The sequence below is a fragment of the Vidua macroura genome, chromosome 18, assembly GCF_024509145.1.
Source record: "Vidua macroura isolate BioBank_ID:100142 chromosome 18, ASM2450914v1, whole genome shotgun sequence".
Taxonomy (NCBI): domain Eukaryota; kingdom Metazoa; phylum Chordata; class Aves; order Passeriformes; family Viduidae; genus Vidua; species Vidua macroura.
Genome location: NC_071588.1, coordinates 5,452,823 through 5,472,886, shown reverse-complemented (window position 1 = coordinate 5,472,886; position 20,064 = coordinate 5,452,823). Strand labels below are relative to the sequence as shown.

Genomic DNA, 20,064 nt, shown 5'->3' with positions numbered 1-20,064 from the left:
AAGAGGCAGGAGATGTCTGCAGTAGGTGTGTCCTGGGCTTCTCTGTCACAGCCCCTGCTGAGCACCAGGTGCTTCTCCAGGGAATGTGGAACAGCTCCCCACTGCAGGCACTGTGAGCATGTGGCAGTCGCTGCTTTCCTGTGCTCTATGTGTATTTCATCTTACTCATCTTATATTCATCTTATTTCATCTTCTGCTCTGCTCTCCTGGGGATTGTACTGCTCAGATTTTTTTTCTACTTCACCAGTAAGAAAAGATGTAGCTTAAGATCAGGCAGTCTTGAGAATGGACCCGTGGAGATGTGTAGTAAGGAAGTGGTTTTGGGGCTTGTTTTCCATGAAGCCCAGTGTAATTGTAGTGGCTCTCAGAGTGCATTTCACTTTTCTTTGAATGTTTGGTTGCATGCAGAGCTGTTGCTCTTGTGGAGTCTGTCTGCTGTGTTGCAAAAACTGTCTGTGTTAAAATCTTGAAATGGTAATTTAAAATATTGCATTTCACTCATTCTTGTGGCACTCAAATCACCATTTGCTGATCAAAGTTTATCTGACTTCCAGCAGTTACAGAGGTTTTGAGTCATTTGGGTGAAGTACCTTGTTGTGGTGAGCCAAAGTTGTTAAAAGGTTGTTAAATGACCTCTGCTGTATCTTGTCTCAGTGCAGACAAAAGTGTTTCCAAAACAACCCTAAACGCTTTTCAGATTTACAGCAATAAAGCAGCAGCTAAAACCAGGAGGAGGTAGGATAATTGGGAAGTGCAAGACACACGGATTTTACAGATGGAGAGGGAAGCCAAGAGGGTCCAGTATTGAGGTCCAGAGGAAGAGTACCTAGAATAGGCAAAAAGAACTAAATTTACAATTTAAATCATGGTACAGTGCTGAAAGTAAACTAAGCACCAGGTAATAATGGTGTTCAATCCAGCCCTGCCTCTGCCCCAAGCTTCCCTGAGAAGACACCTACAGGTGTCAGCTAATCCATTTAGTTTAAGTTTTGTATAATTCTGTATCTGTTAAATATCTAATAATATCTTACAAAAACTGGTGTTACTTCTGAGCAGGATGCAAGGTGGCCTATCTTTTCTTCTGCCATTTCTGAAAGAAGCTGTTTAGCCAAAAATTGTGCTAAATTGTCCCTGTTCTTCTTGTGGAGGAGCTGTAGCAGATGCTGCAGTGCTGTGCCTGTTGGCTGAGGCAGAAGAGGCTGGTTCTGTTTTCCTTGTGCTGTACTTGGGCACTGACAGGTTGGTTGTTACTCTTCCAGAGCGCTTTCCTCCCTTCACTCCTGGTTCTTGCTGTTAAGTGATGGTTAAGAGTTGTAGCTGCTAAGTACAGGAAGATTGTCTGCTGGCACCTGCTCTTAGGGAAGGAGAGGAATGTCCTCTCAAGAGGGGTTCCAGGATGTGGCTGCTGTTCCTAGAGTAAGCCTGAAGCATGTGAAAAAGGAGCAACAAGGATAAACTCTGTGAGAAGCTGGGCTGTTTACTTCAACTAAGTAAACAAAGGTTTGACTCTTTATTTACTGATTAAATTCGATATATTTCGGATGGGCAAGTGAGCTGTGAACAGAATCCCATTAAGCAGGTAGTGGAAGCACAATTAATAAGAATGATTAAATGCTCTTTGGATAAAACCAGGCAAGATATTTTACGCACACACACCCATCTTGTTTTTCTCTATATGTTCCATGGGTCTTAGAGGAAATTCCCATTTCTAAGTAACGTAGTTCTGTAAGAGTCATCTTGGAAACAGGTAGAAGATAAAGAAACAAAGCTGCAGAAACAACAAATCTGTTGTGCTGATTCTCCAGGGCAGGCTGACAGCTGTGGTTCAGGTGTCAGCCAGATGTAGGACTGTGAAGGAAAAGTGTTACCTGGGGTGCAACCTTAATTTTGGGAAAGCAGGAATTCAGCTCGTGTGGTCAGCAGCAGTATTTATGCATGTGCCACATGTGTTCTGAATTAAAGTGCAATCTTCCCTCTCCTCACATTCTTGAAATCCCACAGCAGAGATTTGTCCGTATTTTTCTCTAAAATTTGGCTGTAAAACAGTTACAAGGGGAGAGGATGGATTCAACCTGGTGCTTGGCCCTGAGAAGCTGTGGCAGCTGTTCACACATTCCCTCCCTTCTGCTGGTCCCTTGCAAGCTCTGGTCAGCCGTGGGCACAGCTGGCGTGGGCAGCCCTGAGGGGCAGTGGGTCTGACTGCACAAGAGGTGTTCTGCAGACTGAGAGCAGGCATTAAATGCATCAGAGATTATTCCTGCTGTTTTTGGCATCTTCTCCTGATCTGGCAAACCAAGGGAGCACTATGGAAGAAGCATTTGCTGTGTGTTTGCCTTTCCTGCCCCCATGGCTGACTGTCCAGGCCCACTGACAGCAGCGAGGGTGGTTTGAGTTTCCTCCCCTGTGTACAATGGCAGCCTTTGTCTAAGACCAAGGTGCTTTTTTTCAAGTTTTCCATGTTTGTTTGACAGGAATTTTCTGCTGCAAGTTCTTCTGATGCTGTTCCAGTTTGGTTCCTCTGTCTCTGTTATCCAATTAATGTTGGCCAGCATTGTGCCATGTCCATGAGCCTGTGGGGTGAGGTTTGGTGGCAGAGGGACCAGGTGAGCCCTGGCAGGGCAGGATGGCCTGTGATGCAGTGGGATTCCTGCAGAAAGGGGGGATGCAGGGGGAGGCACAGGAGCTCCTGAGCAGAGAGGGGAGATCCCAAATGTAGAATCTGTTGCTACTTAACCTGTGTGGGCAGGACCTTGACTTGGTTTTATTTGGCAAAATCTTAGGGAACTTAAAGGTCCCATTCATTATTTACATGTTGTGTCTTTGTACTGTATTTTTATCTTCATTGCATATTTTGTATTACTTATAAACCAATTACTGTTGCCTAAAACAGTTCTTGCATATTGATATCAGAAGATTTAATACAAATTTCAGCTCCCCTCTTGATATGTTTGTTCAGTTATGACATTTGCATTCTAATCCTGTTTCAGATTGCACAGGGAAATCTAGTATTCATGGACTAGACAGTCACCTAGATGGGATCTCAAATGATGAGAGAATCAAAAAAGCTAATAATATGTTTATTTGTGTTCCCTGGACACTGCAGCCATCAGTCTAGCGGCAGTTCCTAGTAGGACAGAGAGAAATTCTCCTTTTACATTAAATGGGCTATAATAAACACAGGTGGAAAATATTGGTGTGTACAGAAACTACGTGGATCAATAAATTGGGCAGAAAACACAGGACTTGTGCTTGGAATTGCAGAGGGGGGCTGTGCCTGCCTCGGCAGATGCTGACTGTGCTGTGGCCTGGCCACCAGCTGGCCCCACAGAACTGCCCTGGACTAGGGGCAGGGCTGTCTCTGTACTCTTCTCATGCTCATACAACTTTGGTAAAATTATGTTGAGGGTAGGAAAAGCAGTAAAAAGCTGTATTGCAGCCATGGAAACATGGAATGTTCTGAAAAGCATGGGGCAAGGAGGCAAGTCTGCAAAAATGGGTGGCAAAACCTGAATGAGGTAGGAAGACTTATTCAACCCTTTGGGTCCTGTGCTGGGAGTGATGCCACTTCACCTCTCTGGGTTCTGTCCTGAGGCCAGCAGTGTGAGCAGCATCTGTGTTTTGCATGGCTCAGAAGTCTCAAGTGCCAAATATATTTTGCCAGTTAATTAATTAGAGTAAATTATTTTTGCTTCCAGAATATCAACAGTGCTTTCAGAGGTATTACGGATAAAAAGTGCTGTCTATTCCTTGTCCTCCCTCCTTCCCTTGGCTGTATGAAATTGGGTAAGTGGGCAGAAGTGCAGCCTGTTGTGCAGAAGGCTGAGCCCACCTGGCTGTGTGAGCCTGCACTGGTGTTTGATTCTCAGAGAGGTGTGGGAATGCTCACTTAACAGCCTCTCCAACGTGGTACTGGGGACTTGATGAGATTGGCTGCTTTGTAGAGCTGCTTTGGACTCTAATCCGCTTCCCTTCCCAAAGGGTTCCTGCTGGCAAGAGCTGCTCTCCCTGTCCTTCTGCAGGCAGTGGATGTGCTGGGCAGAGCTCAGGCTGGAGGGGTGGGTGCAGGTGCTGGGAACCCCTGACATGCTGGGACTCTGGAGGTGGGAACAGCACAGCTGGGCCCATCCTGCTAAAACAAGGACAGGAGAAAATAATTCCCATTGAGGGAGATGCATCTGGTGCCAAATTCCAGCTGAGAATGAGGCTTTCTTCTTGCACGGTGCCTTGTTCCTGCAAAGTGTGGTGCAGAGACTGCAGAAATGAAAGAGATGATTCCAGCTGTCTGTATTGAGACACTGAGCATGCAGAGAGCCAGGTTAGAAAACACCTGCTGTTTCTGTCTTGTCTTTAGTGAAACATTGTCTCTCTCCGTGCTTTAATCTTCTTAAAAGGGATTGATAGTTTTTTCTTATTTGGGATCACTGGAAAATTAATGTAACTGTTACTGTAGAGTGAGCACTGTAGTATCTTCACATAAAGTGATTTAAAATTTAAAGCTTGCTCAGCAGGGGAAGGCTCTGTCTGTGTCGGGACCAGGAGCTGCTCCTTGGCTCATGCCTTCAGCTGCAGCTGCTGGCTCCCTGCCTTCCCTTTTCCTCTCCTCTTCCAAAGGGTGATTCTCACCATTTCCTCTTTGCAGACTTTTCCCCTTGATACAGTGTCTTCATTCCAATGCTAAACTAACTTGTGAATGCCTCTTGGGGAGGAAATAGGTGATGTGAATGCTTTTTATTTATTTAGTTAAAGGTCTGTGGAGAACACAATGTGCAGAGAGCATTCTTATGTATGCTGGAAACTGGAAGAGGAAGGAAGGAAGGGTTTTTTGCAGGAGAAAAATAGGCCAAAATTGTACTTTCTGCTATGATTAATAGGGTTCTCTTTTGGGCTTTGAATGTTGTGTTTGTATTCAAATTAAGCAGTTTCCAGGGGCACTTCCAGCAATAGATGTGGGGAGCGGATAAAAGCCCTTTCCGTAAAGGATGTTCAGAATGTGCGGAACTGAACTGGATGTTTGTGGGTCTTGTCTCCTCCTGTCACCTGGAGCCCGTGTGTCTCCTCCGTGTGCAGGGTTCAGAGGGTTCAGGTTCTCATTTCTCAGCATTCAGGATGTGCCAGTGAAGCACAAGGTGCTGAAGATGCCCACACAGCACACGGAGCTCGATGCTGGCGGCTGTGTGTCCGTGCCCACCTTCTGCAGAGCTGAACCAGGCAGGCACGGCTGTCCTGGACCAAGCAGCCTTGTGGGCTGGAGAGGTCCCAGTCAGAGTTGTGCTGTGTCCAACTCCCTCTCTCATCAGGCAGTAAAGAAAGCAATTAGATGGTAATTCTGCAAAAACAAGACTTAATAGTGTACAGCATGATTTAGGTGACAGTTCACACTCTGCTGGGAGGACTTGTGCTTGGTGGCTGCTGCATGTTGTTAGTTCTTTGTATTTTCTTTGATTTAAAGCTTCATGCTTGTAATCTAGTTAACAATGAATTGGGTTTCCAGTACAGTGGCTTGTTTGGTTCAATAAGAACACATTTATACTAAAGGTTAATGAAAAGCATTTTGCTTTCATTGAATTCATTAAAAGGGGTTCTACAATCAAGACTTACTAATGGAAAAGAGATTAAATATTCACGTCTCTAAATTCCTCACATCATTTCTGATTTTCCTTAATCTCTGCCTTCCTGGATTGGAATCCAAAACTGCCTGAATGCTCTAACGAGTTCAAAAATTAATTAAAGATTTCTCCTGTTAAAGTAAAAAGACTTCCCAGATATATATCTAATGTATCTTGAGTGCAGATCTCTCTGCTATTATGGACGAAGAGAGAGTGATGAGGTCCTAGCCAAGAGAGCCAATCTCAAGGAGCAGTATTGGTTCTTAAAGCCCTTTTAAATAATACAAATAATGCTTTAACCTCTTTATTTGTGCTATTGAAATAGGCTTGAATGAACTCAAAGTGCAGCAAAATTTGCATTTGAAAGGTATTAGCTGGGCATGAAGATAAAACCTGAGTAACAGGCATCAAAGGTGCTTAAAGGTTCAAGACCTTTTTATAACACAGCGTCCAGATGTCTGTGCTACAAATACCTGAGTACTTTGTAAATACTAGATTGTGTTTTCTGTGGTCTTTTTCCCCAGTATCTCTCAGGCAGCTCTGGAGCTTTGTGCTCCTTGTGTGAGCAGAGTGTGTGTGTGAAGTTCCTGCTTTGTGTGTAGGTTTCTGGTATGCCAGTGTGTGCAGATTTGGGAGCTCTGGGAATGCTTTGCAACTGCATATTGGTGTTGCTGATGTAGAAATGGAGATACACGGTGTTAGGATATACAAGTTACTTTGAAGGTATTGCAGGTTCTCATAAATGGTTTTCTGGAAAATTAAGGAATTAAGAAAAATCATCTTGTAAACAGTTTCAGAATTACAAGTGTCTTGCTTTAGTCTAAGAAGCTTGTATAGATCAATGTATACAGTACACATACACACGTGTATGTGTGTTGCATATATAGTACACTTAGCAAGTGGGGCAGTGCTGGACAGTGTCTGCCTCAGTGGATGTGAGTGGAGAAAGAAGGCTCAGCTCCTGGCTGCATCTTTGTGTTGTGTTTCATTGCAGCTTGAGCTTTCAGTACATTTTGGGCCCTGCTAGTGCTGGATGTTGATATTGGACTCGTTGGCAAGAGCTGATGGGAGGGGAAGTGGGTTGCTTCTGTGCTGTGTGAGCCGAGACTGGAAAGGAGGGTCTTGAGAAAAAGTATCTTGTTATAAGTAGTTAAGAAGTAGTATTTAGCCAGGTCCAAGGGTAAAGTTTTGCCTTACTAGAAGTGACCAACCCTGTACCCCAAAACAGTTCAGAGGCCTCGCTAAAGCTCAGCAGGTGATCACAGAGAGGGGGTACACGCTGGTGGGGTTCACAGACCAGACTGCAATGTTGGCTGGCAGTGATTGTAGGCACGTGGCCAGAGAAGCCGGAGTGCCGTGGTGTGGCCTGCTGCCCACCAGCCCGAGGTCAGGAGCTGTGTTACTTGTGCCTGTTTGTGCTGGCTCAGTGATGGGCATTGCTCTTGCCTCTGTTCCTGCAGGCATACTTCCGTCAGGGCGTGGCCCTGCAGTACCTGGGACGCCATGCGGACGCGCTGGCCGCCTTTGCCTCGGGGCTGGCGCAGGATCCCAAGAGCCTTCAGCTTCTGGTGGGCATGGTCGAGGCCGCCATGAAGTCTCCCATGCGAGGTAAGCACATGGGGGTTCTCAGGGGTATCACCTGCTGCTGAGCTAGCCAGAGGTGGGAGCTTCAGTCCCAGCATCTGAGGACAGGAGAACCTGGAGGGCTGAAGGGAAAGATTTCAATATTTGTCTTCTCTGCCGAGTCAGAAGGATGCCAAGAATAGAGCCTGAAGTTACAGGAGGAACAAAAACTACCTTTCTGGTTAAGTGGGGCAGTAAGATGATGGCCAGCTTGAGGGGCACTGGAGATGAATCAAACTGGGTTTGTACAGCAGTTCCCATGGAGTCCTCGTTGGTTTTTCCTTTCTCCAGTATTGGTGCAGGCAGAGGTGTGTGCTGCTGTGGCATTGCCTGTGTTGTTACTGGAACAACTTCCCACAATGTTTAGGTTGGGAGCAGCACATCTGAAATGCCCCAGGCCAGTGTTTGCCCCAGAAGAGCACATCAGCAGCTTTTCTGTGGTACTGCTGTATCTCAAAACACAACATTCCAGAAGGCAAAAAGGCTGCTCTGCTAATTCGCTTCTGTTCAAGCGGTGTTTGCAATCACAGAGACCTTGAAGCCATATGAGCTGTGCAGTGTTTTGCCTCTCTTTCATCGTGTCCCCGTTTCCAAGATTTTTTTCTCTAGAGGAAGGGGGTTGTCTCCTCCTAGCTCTGTGTCTCTTGCAGGCTTTGTGCTGCAATGCCCTAATGCTGTTAGTCAGGAGGGAACATGGCAATTGTCCTCCTCAGCAGATGGTGCTGGGGGCCACAGGGCTTAGGAGCCAAGGAGCACTGAAATGAAAAAATATCCTTGTTGGTATTTGCTTTTTTACAGTGTTTTTCTCCATCCTCCAAAATGAATTCATCTGGAAGTTTCTGTCCTGTACAGCAGTTACCTGGTGAATGCAATTTGATTTGCTACCCAGAGGTGCTAAGGCTGCTGCTTAGAATGTAGGTTATATGGTATTCTGTGGGAGCATCCCCAGATTTGGCAGGATGATCTCTGGCTGACTGCCTTGTGCAGCTGTGTATCAACTGTGCTCCCTGCTGCAGTTAGATTGAAGCAGCTGGGTAGGTCCAGTGCTATCATGCCACAGGAGCACCGTCTCCTGCAGAAGGAGCAGCTTCTTTCTGCAGTTTTGGTCACCTCTCTTAGCACACATCATATGCTTGGGTATCTGGACAGGCACAGGCTTTGCAGACGTTCGTCTGAAGGTTTGTGCTGAAAGAGCAAAAACTGCAGTGCTCTCAGACACTGCAGATGGCCCATTTCCAGTTTCCTACAAAATTCCATAGATATCTTCTGTATTCCTTCTGCCATTAAGCCAGACTTCAGAGCTCAGGCTGAGACTGCTCTAAGCTCTATTTTTATGCTGCCTTCCTGAAGTGCTTTCTGCAAAGCAAACAGCAGCTTGCCAGGTGATCTGTCTTGATATGCCAGATCTTAGATGGTACCTTTGAGCCCCAAGCTCCCTTAATAAATCTTCATTGAATTTGGGCTGTCTGGCCCTTAAGTCATGTGTCATCTGTTTACAAAAAAGTCAAAATGACTTGTGAAGGTGATTCCTGATGCAAATAACTTGGTTTGCTCAGTACCTCTGTCTTTGGTTTTGTGCTTCAGAGTCCCTGGAGCCCACCTACCAACAACTGCAGAAGATGAAGCTGGACAAGAGCCCCTTTGTTGTGGTGTCTGTGATTGGTCAGGAGCTCCTGACTGCAGGCCACCACGGGGCCTCTGTGGTGGTGCTAGAGGCTGCCCTGAAGATTGGCACTTGCAGCCTGAAGCTGCGGGGATCGGTGTTCTCTGCGCTGAGCAGTGCGTACTGGTCCCTCGGGAACACGGAGAAAAGCACTGGATACATGCAGCAGGACTTGGACGTAGCCAAGAGTTTAGGTAAGAATCCTCTTTTTGCTTCTGGAGTGCTGGGTTGGGACTGGTGAAACAAATCAAGAGCTAGGTTAATGATCAGCATCTCGCTCAGGTTTCTGTGGGTTTTCACAAGCTGCTAAATCCAATCGGAAGCTTCTGAAATGTGCAGACTGCAGGTTTGTGCATCCCTGTTTGCCTGCCTGTGTGAAGGGGCAGATGATCAATGGATGTGCTAAGGTTTTACAGGGTCTTCTAATTACCTGATGTCACGTATGTGAGAATTGCTCTTATTCCCTGTGTTGGCTTGGACTCAAGACCTTACATGAGTCTTAAATGAAGCCATCTGCTTTTCCAAGATGAACAAAAGTACTCACTCTGAGATTCTGGGGCAGTAGCCAGGGAAGGAACAAATCAGTAGTGACACAATGATGAACAAAGAGTGTTTAAAAATAAACAAATTCATAAATCCCTCTTGAGTACTGTATATTCTGCACAACAGTAAGAGCATTCGGCTTGGTGGGGTGCTGTAGGAGAGCAGACAGGTGTGAGACAAAGCCCTGACTGTGCAGAGCTGGAGAGACAATGCCCAAAGGCTTGAGCCAGGACTGTTCACTGAGAGCATAAGGACTGCTCTCTTGAAGATGGTTGTAGGTGTACTTTGTACCTCTGAGCTGAGCTGTGCTGCAGAATTGCTTTCTGGAGAAAGCTGGCATGCTTTGTGCTTATTCTAGGCCTTGGCCCTTGACTGACCTTCACAATGTCAAGCAAGGAATAAACAGGGAGGAATGGAAAATTGCCAAGTGTTAGGCCGCAGAAGAAAGTAAAACAATTCCAAAAATAAGATTGATGGCTACTGTAGAAGTTTCTGAAGGCCAGCAAAGAGGGAAGTTTGCCTGTGTATTAAACACAAAGATGAGTTTGTTCTAATGCTGGTTCTCACACCAGAACATCACTTGTACCCCGTGTTTCAGTCTTCCCACTGGATGCTTCCAGCAGTGCCTGTATTAGCTAATCTTTGTTTTGTTTGCATGTGACACAGGTGACCAGACAGGAGAATGCCGAGCTCATGGAAATCTGGGCTCTGCATTCTTCTCCAAAGGAAATTACCGGGAAGCCCTTACTAACCACAGACATCAGCTGGTGCTTGCCATGAAGCTCAAGGACAGAGAGGTAGGAAGCTTTTTAAAGAGTCAAAGCTGGTAGTCTGCCCTGCATGGTCTTCCAGACAGATCTGGACATATAAAAAAGCCTTGTCTGTCTACCCTGTTTTACCCCAAGAATTTGGAAGCTGTGACTTCTCCTCCTGGGTGTCCACTTGCCTTTTGTTAAGGAAAGTCTTTGTACCGGTAGATACAATCTGTGAGTGCAAGGGGCAGGATGCTTGGGTTGTCCATTTGACTCTCCCATCTCGTTCTGAGCAGGTGCTTTTGCCTTGCCATCCTTGTTCCTACAGCACAGGGGGGCTCTGGGCTCCAGGGGCAGGAGCTGCTGCTGGGTCAGTGTCAGTACCACGTTGCTGCAGCTGAGCCCTCGCTGTCCTCAGCACGTTTCCCCGTGTTACAGGTGCTGCTGACCTGGACTCTGCTAAGCTGCATCCTAAGTTGTGCCTTTTCCAGACAATAAATGGGCAAGATCCCTGTCCCCTATGTTTGCATAAAATACACTCTGTCTAAACACCAGTGAGAGCAAAAAGAACCCATGCAAACCTGAAAACAAATTGTGCAGGATCTGCTTTGCCTTGACCATTCAATTATGCTGGGCTCCCTGCCAGTGCAGGGAAGTGGGCTGCATGGGCTGAGGAGGCTGTCCCAAGGCATTTCTACTGAAAGTTCACTGTAAGGACAGAATCATATTTTAGTGCACAGATACAAAACCTCTCCCCTGCTCCAGGGATTCCCCTCTACCGTGAGTGGGGAAATGGAGACTGATGATTGCATGGCAGTAGGGCAGGTGAGAATTCATGTAAGCACAGGTGGTTTTGGGGGAGATCTAAAAGCTGAGGAAGATTAGTTTCCCACTGGTAAGTTGTGGAAAGAAATCTGCTAGAATTTGCTGAATTCTTTACTGCTTTATTAATTTGGTACGTTAAATATCAAGTAAACCTTGGAAAAATGCATCTTTCAGTAGGTTGTGGAAGGACTGTGGCTGGGGGAGAGACTTCCTAGACATTTTCTTGATTATTTTACCAGCTGGAAAACCTCCTGAATCACTCCTGATTTCCTTGTTTCTGTTCATGAAGGGCAGAAGAGCTGTTACTTGTTATTGTTTGTGGAGTTTTCTTGATCGGTATCCCTGTTGCTGCTAACGGGGTAACCTGTGTGGCTGCTGCTCTTCCATGGGGTTTCTTGCCCTATAGAAGAGCCCCATGGGTTTCATACCCCATTGTGGGGAGCCCCAGGCTGGCCTGGGATGTGGGGCTGGAGTATTTTGCCTGGTCTTTAGCCCACTGATTTAAACAGATCTTGCTGAGGGGAGTCCAGGGAATGTGGGCTAATTGTAATAGTCCTTAGTTCATGACACATCTGGGCACATAATTAACAGTTATTGACAACAAATGACTACTTGGTTTAGCAAGAAAGCTGAGCTTCTTGGATTTCCTGTAGGATGTAACCACAGGAAATTAATTTGGCGCTTTCTGATGACATCATCTTGACCACAGAGCTTCCTCTGAACAAAAAGCTGTTTTTCTTGGCCTCCTTTGCAGACATTTTTATAATGCAAATGTTATAAAGTTGCAGTAGAGCTGATGTGAATTCCAGCAGAAGGGAATTTGGTGTGTGACTGTAATGAGGTAATTGTTTTACCCCTGACTGTACAGAGAATTGGCAGAAAAGGTAAAAAAGTGCTCCTTTGTATGGGATACTGCTGTCTTTGGAGGGGCTGTCAGGTTCTGAGGCTGCTGGAACAAATGTTTGCTGGGTTGTGCTGCCAATAAATGGAAGAGGAGGTTGCAGAGGGTCTGTTTGGAGCATTCAGGTGTGTCCTCCCCCATGCAGGCCTGGAGAAGGGGAGCTGTCAGCTGAGCAGGAAAGCATCTCAGCTGCTCACAGAGACTCAAGATTTTACATGTTTTTCTTCCTTGGCACAGGGAGTCTGTGCAGCTCCTGTTACAAATACAGGCTATGTGTCCAGGCAGGCCATTTGCTCTTTCTGTTAGTGTGGGGAGAAGTTAGAGCTGTTTTGCTGTACTTGTGTCCAGAGAGAGCATGGGGGCAGCTGTTGCTGGGATTTGGCATACCTGTAGTGTCTCTAGGAGGGAATTTGGGGGATTGAACACAAGTGGGGGATTGGTCTGTGTAGGTAAGGGAGAAGACTGATTCTTAGTGAGATGCTGTGAAGGGCGCCATGAAACAGACATCTCAGGTAAGGAATGGGTTGGATTTTTTGACCAGCTTCAGTAGCTGGTCAAGAAATTCAAATTACTGGTTCTGTGGCTATTCCTGTCCCTGCTTCAGCCATGTCACTGGTGGCAGGGTGGGCATCACTCATTGTGTAGCCCCGTGGCAGCAGTACAAAGAGTCACCATCCCATCCTGAGTAAGGAGGGTGCTCACAGCCCATCTGAACTCGGAGGGAACACATGGGCAGGGGGCTGCAGGACCCTGGCTCAGTGCCTGTGTGCACCTCAGGAGCTGATCTTTGGGCATTTCTCTTGGCACCAGCTCCAACTAAGGCCCACACAGTTTGTGCAGAGGTGGAAAATAAAACTTTCCTAGGCTGGTGGGGCCTCTGGTCTTTGTCTTCTCCTCACTCATTCAGAGCCAGCTGCAGGCTGTTGGAGTTCACCCACTCCTGTCCTGCAGGAAGGAGCTGCTGCCTGTGCAGGGGTAATTGCCACTGGGCAGGAATAAGAAGGTCCACTCTGAGCAGACCTGGCTGCAGTGGAGTGAAATGTAGTCTTTACTTCCTTGCTGATTGATAAAGATGGATAAAGAGTTGCAGCCCTGTCCTGGAGCAGCAGCAGCCTCATGTTCTTGTGACATATTCCACGCTCTCTGTGACTGAAATGTCAGCACTACTGTCCAGCAGTTCATGTGCCAAGGAAATCCCATTCTGGTAGCTCGAGCTGCTGCTCTTTTTTCCAGTCTCTGCTCAGTGCTCATGAAAGTGCTGGGAGTTGTACAAAGAGAGGTTCCCCAAAGCAGCAGCCAAGGTGCTGGAATGTGCCAGAGGAGGAGTGGCAGATGATGTTAGCAGGGAAGACTGCATCACATTATTTTAGCTTGTTGTCTTTTTCTTGTCACAAAAGCTGGCTCTGAGCAGCAGAAGCTTGCAGCCTGTTTCTCCTCAGAGTGGTCTAAGGGCTGCAGTTACACCAGCCCATAATGCAGGTGCTGAATGTTATGTCTATACTCTATTTCTGAATTAATTGCTTTGGTTTTAACACCAGGTAGTCTAATCTTCTGGAAACCATCAGGTAACTCATGTAGGTAGGGTGTGTTGATGCCACATCACAAGCTGTGATTTAGACAAGGTTTATGCAGCTGATGAGCTATGCCAGGATCAGAGGAAAGAATGGAATCAAAATGTAAATTTGAAAGCTTTTGATGCCTGTACTACAGAGGGACTACTACTCTCCCGTGTCCCTTTTCATTGCTAGCTGCTCCTCAGGTGTCCAGAACTATCTTGTTAGGAATTCTATAAGGCCAGAGTGCCAGTGTAGAGCCAGTGATGTGTGATTTCTTGGGACAGGTTGTGCTGGCCCTTTTTGATGACCATTCTGAAGGTCCTGTGTTCCTTCCAAAGCATTTCATTTAGAGAAGTAATACTTGAGTTTTGGAGCTGTGAGTGGCTGACAAGCAGAAATGGACAGGATAGGGAAAGCTGTGGAGTTCCTTCTTGGGTCCAGTGTCCAAACCCTCACAAAGGCTGTGCTTGAATCCTGCCATGCAGAGCCATGGACACCACAGGAACTCTCAGTCTAATAGCTCCCTTCTCTCCTGGGCCCTCAGACGCCTTCGATTACAGCCCCGCTGTTCAGAAATAGCAGGGCAGCATGGCAAGATCATAAACTAACCATCATGAAATGAGTGCTTGTGCTGCCAGCATGGAGCTCTTGGGAAGGATGCTGCTGCCAGAAAGCCACTGGGCGCTGGCAGCCCCTCTGTGCTGGCTGGCAGGCACGCTTTGAGCTGAACTGAGCCTTTCCCTGGGGTGCAGCATCTCTCTTCACCATGCAGGAGTGAACAGAAGTGTTGGGTGAGAAAGGGGATTGTCTGCACCCCTGAATTCTCCCAAGGGCTGGGATGAAGGTGCAGCTGAGCACTTTCTGGTGCCCCTTTTCCCTGGAGTGTGGCTGAGGGAAGGGCAAAGAGCCAAGGACAGACTGATGGACTGTGTCAGTACTGTCTTCCCTGGTTTGACATGATGATGCTTGCAGCAATCATCCCTGGCCTGGTTTTGAAGGGATTTCCCCCACCTCCCTCTGGAAGCAGCTATTTGTGGAAGGAAAAGGTGCAGAACTGCTGGGGCTCAGTGCCCTCTTGTTACTGACCCTTTGTATCAACCTCTGGCTGCTGCCCTGGACATGTCCATGAGCATCTGTGGCTTTGGGAATTCTCTGCAGCAGGTGGGTGTGCTCAGTAACTTGATGAGCCAGGTTTTGCTGTCTCAAGATGCTTTTTAAAACGATTGCAAATGTAAGGCAGAGTTCATGTTTGCAGCTTCAGCAGATTTTGTTCAGAAAGGCTGACTATTTGCAGGAAATGGGGATGATGAAGATGATAATTAGAACTGGGCAGTTAAGTAGCACAAAATAAAGATGTTTATTTAGCAGGCTTTGGTGGGTTTTCTTTGTCACCTTTCTCATATCTATGAGGGCTCTTGTGTGGCAGGGGAAATACCAGAATGCAGAAATTCCCACTGGAAAGAGAAACCATGGGTTTGCAGCCCAGGTGACTCCAGAATCCAGCTGGGTGCTCTGCTTCCAGCTACAGAGGGCATTGCCATGGAGCTGGATGTACCTGGGGCCATGGCTGGAAGGGGTCACCAACCACTGTGCATCCCTGGAGGAGGAGTATTAGGGAGCATGGTTCCTGGGGCAGCTTTATTACTTGGTTGGATTCTGTTAAGAACTTGAACATTCTGCAACTGTCTGAACATACTTTGTGAGCAGCTCAGCCACTGGTAGTTATTTAGGTTTGCAGTTTTTGTTAGTTTTTCCCAGTCCTCTTCAAAGCAATGAAACTCAGTATAAAGCTCGCTTCAGGCTGTGCAAATCAAAGATCAAATTTCACCCTCTTGTTTCCAGAAGGAGATGCAGAAGGATAGATAGATCATTCCTTTCTAATGAAATCTGTAAATTCTGTAAAGCTAAGGTTTTCTGCCCTTTCCTGAGGGGAAGGGGAAATGTTTTCCAGGTGTCCCTCCAGCCTTGCTTTGTGTGTAAAGCCACATCTTCAGTCAATATCAGGGCTGCATGGATTCAGCCTTCTCCCTGAACTTGTATGAATTTTGGTTTGGGGCAGCAGCATGGGGTTTTTTCCTGTTCTTCTGAGTTAAATCTCATAGAGGATGTGCTCCTTACCAGCAGTCTTGGATGGAGTGTGGAGAATCCCATCCATTCATGAGCTGCAGCACGAGGGAACCCATGGCAGTGTCCCTGCCTGTGGCATGTGTATGGCACTCAGCCATACAAAGAGGTGGTCTGGCCCTGAGGCTGCCACATTTTTCAGAAAGGAAAAATCTGAAAATCTTATGACCACAGTTGTTTTGTTGTATTTGCAAACAATCTGGAAAATGAGGACAGGATATAAATACCTTGCAAATGAGAACTGGAAAGAGTCTTCAGGCTAAAGCAGTTTGTCATGCCTGGAAACATAGACTAAGATGTCAGAGACAGGCTGTGATGAGGAAATTATTCCAGCCTCTCAGTGCAGACAGCAGTCTTGCTTTATTAGGGATCCAGGGCAGACTGCCTTGTGCCCTGGAGGAAGGCTGAGTGCCAGCTGCTGGGAGAACACTTACCACTGGAGTTTATTTGTAATTGTGGGTCCACTAGTGCTGCATTACAGCTCAGACTGAATCACCTACGTGCTTCAAAGGATGAGTTCAGTGATGTGAATGAGCCTTAGTGCCTGACCTTCAGCATATGGATTTATATCTGAGACTATAAATTCTTTGCCTTTCTCTTTCTGTCTTTAGCAGGTTTTTTTAGAGTCAGCTTGACAAGATTCATACAGGTTCATCTGGTTCAAAAGTGAAGGATTAAACAGAAGGAAGAGAAATCTGACTGGTGCAGGAAATTTGGGAATGCACTAAAAGGCCATATGCTTTGTTTTGTTTGGACTTGTGACTCAAGAGGGAAATGTAATACTTCCTGAGGATCTCCTTTAAATGTCCCCATTTGACCTCCACAGCACATGGATTTTAGCTGAAGGAAATGCAGTCTTCTGGTTTTACTTTCACAGTGTCTGCAAAGCTCAGCATGCTGCTAAGGCCTGGACCTGGCTGCAGTAAAAGAAATGAAACAGAAAACTCATGCAAGAGATGCAGCTGCAGCACTCTTTGGGTTTTCAGGGGGCCCACCTCAGCCAGGGCTTTTCTCCTCTTGCAGAGTTTGCAGTGAGGGGATGTCCAGCTTATGAACAAGAGTAGCAAGGGTTGGCACAGGTCAGCACACTGCTGTAGGAGTTGATGTTTTCTTTGTCTGCTCTGAACTTGTTAGATCCAAGTTTGTGACTTGCTGGCTTATTCTTCCTGACTGACTTTGACCAGGGTATGAGTCACTCCTCAGGGTCACCACCATGGAGAGGCTTGTGGTTTTAAATGAGGAATACTTACATCACCACTAAAAATGTCAAGTCAGCCATTCTTCCTAAAGTGATTGCATACAGGAGCCTTTCAGACTATGTGCAGAAAGCAACCAAATTTGGGCTACTTGGGTAAAGATAGATCAACCCCAGGTGATGTGTAGGCTCAATGATGAGATCTCCTTTGCGGTGTTCTTAGGCTGGTGGTTTTTGTGTGATTTCTTTGCAGAATGAGTGGAGCTTTGCAGAGCTCACCCAACAAGGCAGCCCACTCCCCCACGTCCCCAGCACCACATGGTGAGGGGTGTTCTACCAGTTCCCACAGTGAACGTGAGCAGCCTGCTCAGTACAAGTGACAGGCAGGTATCTTTACTCCTAAGAAATGGAATGAAATAGTTGTTGCTTCAGCTTTCCAGCAAAACCCTGCTAATTTGGTCTAAACTATTTGCAAAACTATTCTGTTATGGGTGTAGCTCAGGTTTACTTTTACAAGTGTTGCAGGCAGAACTAGACACCTTGCTTCTAAATGGTAATGGAGGAGATGGAGTCAGTGGAATGGAGCAGCATTATTTTGATCTCCAAATGAGCAGCTGAAAGTCAGCATTCCCCTTGAAGAGGAGTTACTGTGAAGGGTCTGGCAGTCAAACCCCCAGTGCTGCTCAGATTTGCCTGGATTCATGTACTTCATGTGATACTTTTGCCATGGAACAGGGAGAATGAGAAGTCCTCTGAAACATTAACAATTTCCTGAGCAAGTAAGAACAGAGAGGGCTGGGAGCAGATTGTCAGCACAGTCCACAGTAGGCTCTATCATGAGCAGCAGTTCTGTGAATTTTACCCATTAATCAAGTGGGGGCCAGGACCATCTCTTTATGCTGTGTATCTTGAGTCTTTCTGTTGTGTCATTAATTCTTGGTTGTTCTCTTTCAGTTAGTAGGTACAAAGCTCCTTTCAGGCTTTCAGATATTAGTGCTTCTGTTCCATGGCTTTGGCTTTTTTGGAGTTTGCTCTTTGGTACCTTCTTTGTTAAAGACTGAGACCTTCTACAAATAAATAAGGATATTGATTGTCAGGAATATTGATTTCAGTGTATTTTGGCCCCATGAAATAATTGCCTAAAAGCAAATACATTCCTTCTTTCTGTGTATAATCATGTATAAAAGGGGAGGATATTGCCTGCTGCTTCCTTTCCCATTTTCAAAAGCATGGCACACAAAGGAAAAAGCTAGATGTGGCACTGGCACATCAGCCTCACCTTGAAGGGAGGAGAAAAGGACAAGTTTTAATTTTGATGGGACACCTGCTCTGTTTCGATGTGAGACTTGTCTTACTGCAAAAATCAGGCATTGTCCAAGCCAGGCTGAGGCATACCTGTGGATTCTGAGGAAATGATGAAGGGGCTTAATGGAAGTGGAGATAAAGTGCAATTTACAACAAATTATCATTTTAGCAGGTCCTGGAACTAGCCCCATCACAGTGCTGTCCTGCTGGTGTGCATAGCAGTTACTTGGTCCTTACCTGTAAAACAAACAGCTCCTGTAGAGAAGGAGCTGGGATGTGTCCCTGGTGTCAGTTATTCTGAGCCCTTCCTACCTGGAACAGTTCCAGCAGTGTAGGGCACAGTGAGATTTTACCGCGTGTGGTGACACCCACAGCCCTCAGCCTGTGCTTTCAGAGCTCTGCATATGTGTCTGTTCTGGAACAATCTGCTCCCCTCAGTACCCTCAGAGCACTCTCAATGAACCAGCACAGCTTTGCTTGCCTTCAAGAGCAAGGGCATGCAGGTGAGGGGTGGTGGGGTGCAGATGAGGAGGTACACTGGCTTGCAGAGGTGCTGCTGCCTGCCCCCAGTACAGCTGTGATGAATATGCATGGTAATCTGCTGGATACAGTTCCACTACATTTGTAGGATCAAGCTGCTGTTACTCTGTGCCCAGAGGGAGAAGGGAAGTTGAAAGAAGCAGCATGTTCCATCTCTGATCAGTCTTAATTAGTGTCTGTGTTCAGGGATTAAGGGTACCTTACAGTGAGATACCAGGCAGAATATTTTCCATTACCTTGTCCGTTTTAGGATGATTATAAAGTGTTCTTATTTAAGCAGGCTGTGCAGTCAGGTGAAGACTTGTTTAAATGTAACATGATGGGGAAATGACCATTCTCTGACAAGGGTGAAATACCTAAGGAATGCATCTCTCCAAATTGCCAGGTGCCATTCTGTGATGCACATTTGCTTAGCATCAGACTCTGCCTTACTCAGCTGAAAAACCTGAGCTGGCTGTTGCTTGTGAGAGAAAGAGCACTTAGGAACCTTTTTCAGAACTCTCTTCTGTGCCTTAGCTCAATGGCAGAAGAATCTGCTTTCTATTAAAGTGATAAATTGCTTAATTGGAGGCGTAAGCAACCCCCACTGTAAAATTTGTCTTTGTCAGATACATAAAACATTGATTTTCTTTGTTTGCTGTTGCAAGCCCCCTGTGGTATGGAGCTGCAGTCTCACATCACCCTGCTACCAAGCAGAGGTGTGTGCTAGCAGAGATGGAGTCTGTTTGCCATGTGTCAGCTGTGTGCTCTCCCTGCCACAGCAGGGCTCTTCTGCCAGTGAAACACCCCATCCCTCTTGGGGCTGAGCCACTTGGGGTTCCCGGTGGATCCTGTAATGTGGAGGATTGTATTAAATACACAGTCATGAATTTACCTTCTGGAATCCTATTCCTAAACCCTTGAAGTGAGTCACTGGAGTCACCCAGCAGATGTTATCACCAAATTGTTCCTAAATGCTGCTGTAAGGGCAAGCTCCCCTTACTGCCCCCAGAGCAAATCGAGCACTGATGGTTGTCTGCTGGAGGATTGCTGCTGCACAAATCAGCCCCAGCCTGGGGAAGCCAGGAGTGCCACAGGCTGTCCTCATGCTGACTCCCAGAGGATTGAGAAGTGCTGTTCTCAGATCAGGTAACAGTGGAAGCTGGTGCAGAATAAAACATGAGGACCATTGTAATGAAGGACACATCAGAGAATAGAGGTGGCCTTCCTGCCTTGTCTACCTGTCTGGGTGAGCCACAAAAAACAAAACGGTCCCAGCTTTGTAATCAAGTCATGCTATTCTTCATCAGTTCCTCACCCTTTATTTTCTATTTCTCTTTTTGTCTCCTTCAGCTTATTTTTCTTTTGTGCTTCAGTAGTCCTCCTGCCACATCCTAGATAATCCAGCCCTGGGCACTCAGGCATGTCAGCCAAGTGTTTTTTGCATGCTCT

At 46.4% G+C, this 20,064-nt stretch overlaps 1 protein-coding gene across 4 annotated transcripts in view; it reads left to right on the top strand.

The window, feature by feature from the left end:
* Window positions 1-20,064, top strand: part of TTC28 (tetratricopeptide repeat domain 28) — a 109,440-nt gene that overhangs the window by 54,555 nt on the left and 34,821 nt on the right. For all 4 annotated transcript variants that reach the window (XM_053994194.1, XM_053994195.1, XM_053994196.1 and 1 more), the window contains 3 exons: window positions 7,067-7,214; window positions 8,814-9,086; window positions 10,102-10,232. In XM_053994194.1, the coding sequence (XP_053850169.1) occupies window positions 7,067-7,214; window positions 8,814-9,086; window positions 10,102-10,232 (552 nt within the window). The remainder of the gene's footprint in view (window positions 1-7,066; window positions 7,215-8,813; window positions 9,087-10,101; window positions 10,233-20,064) is intronic.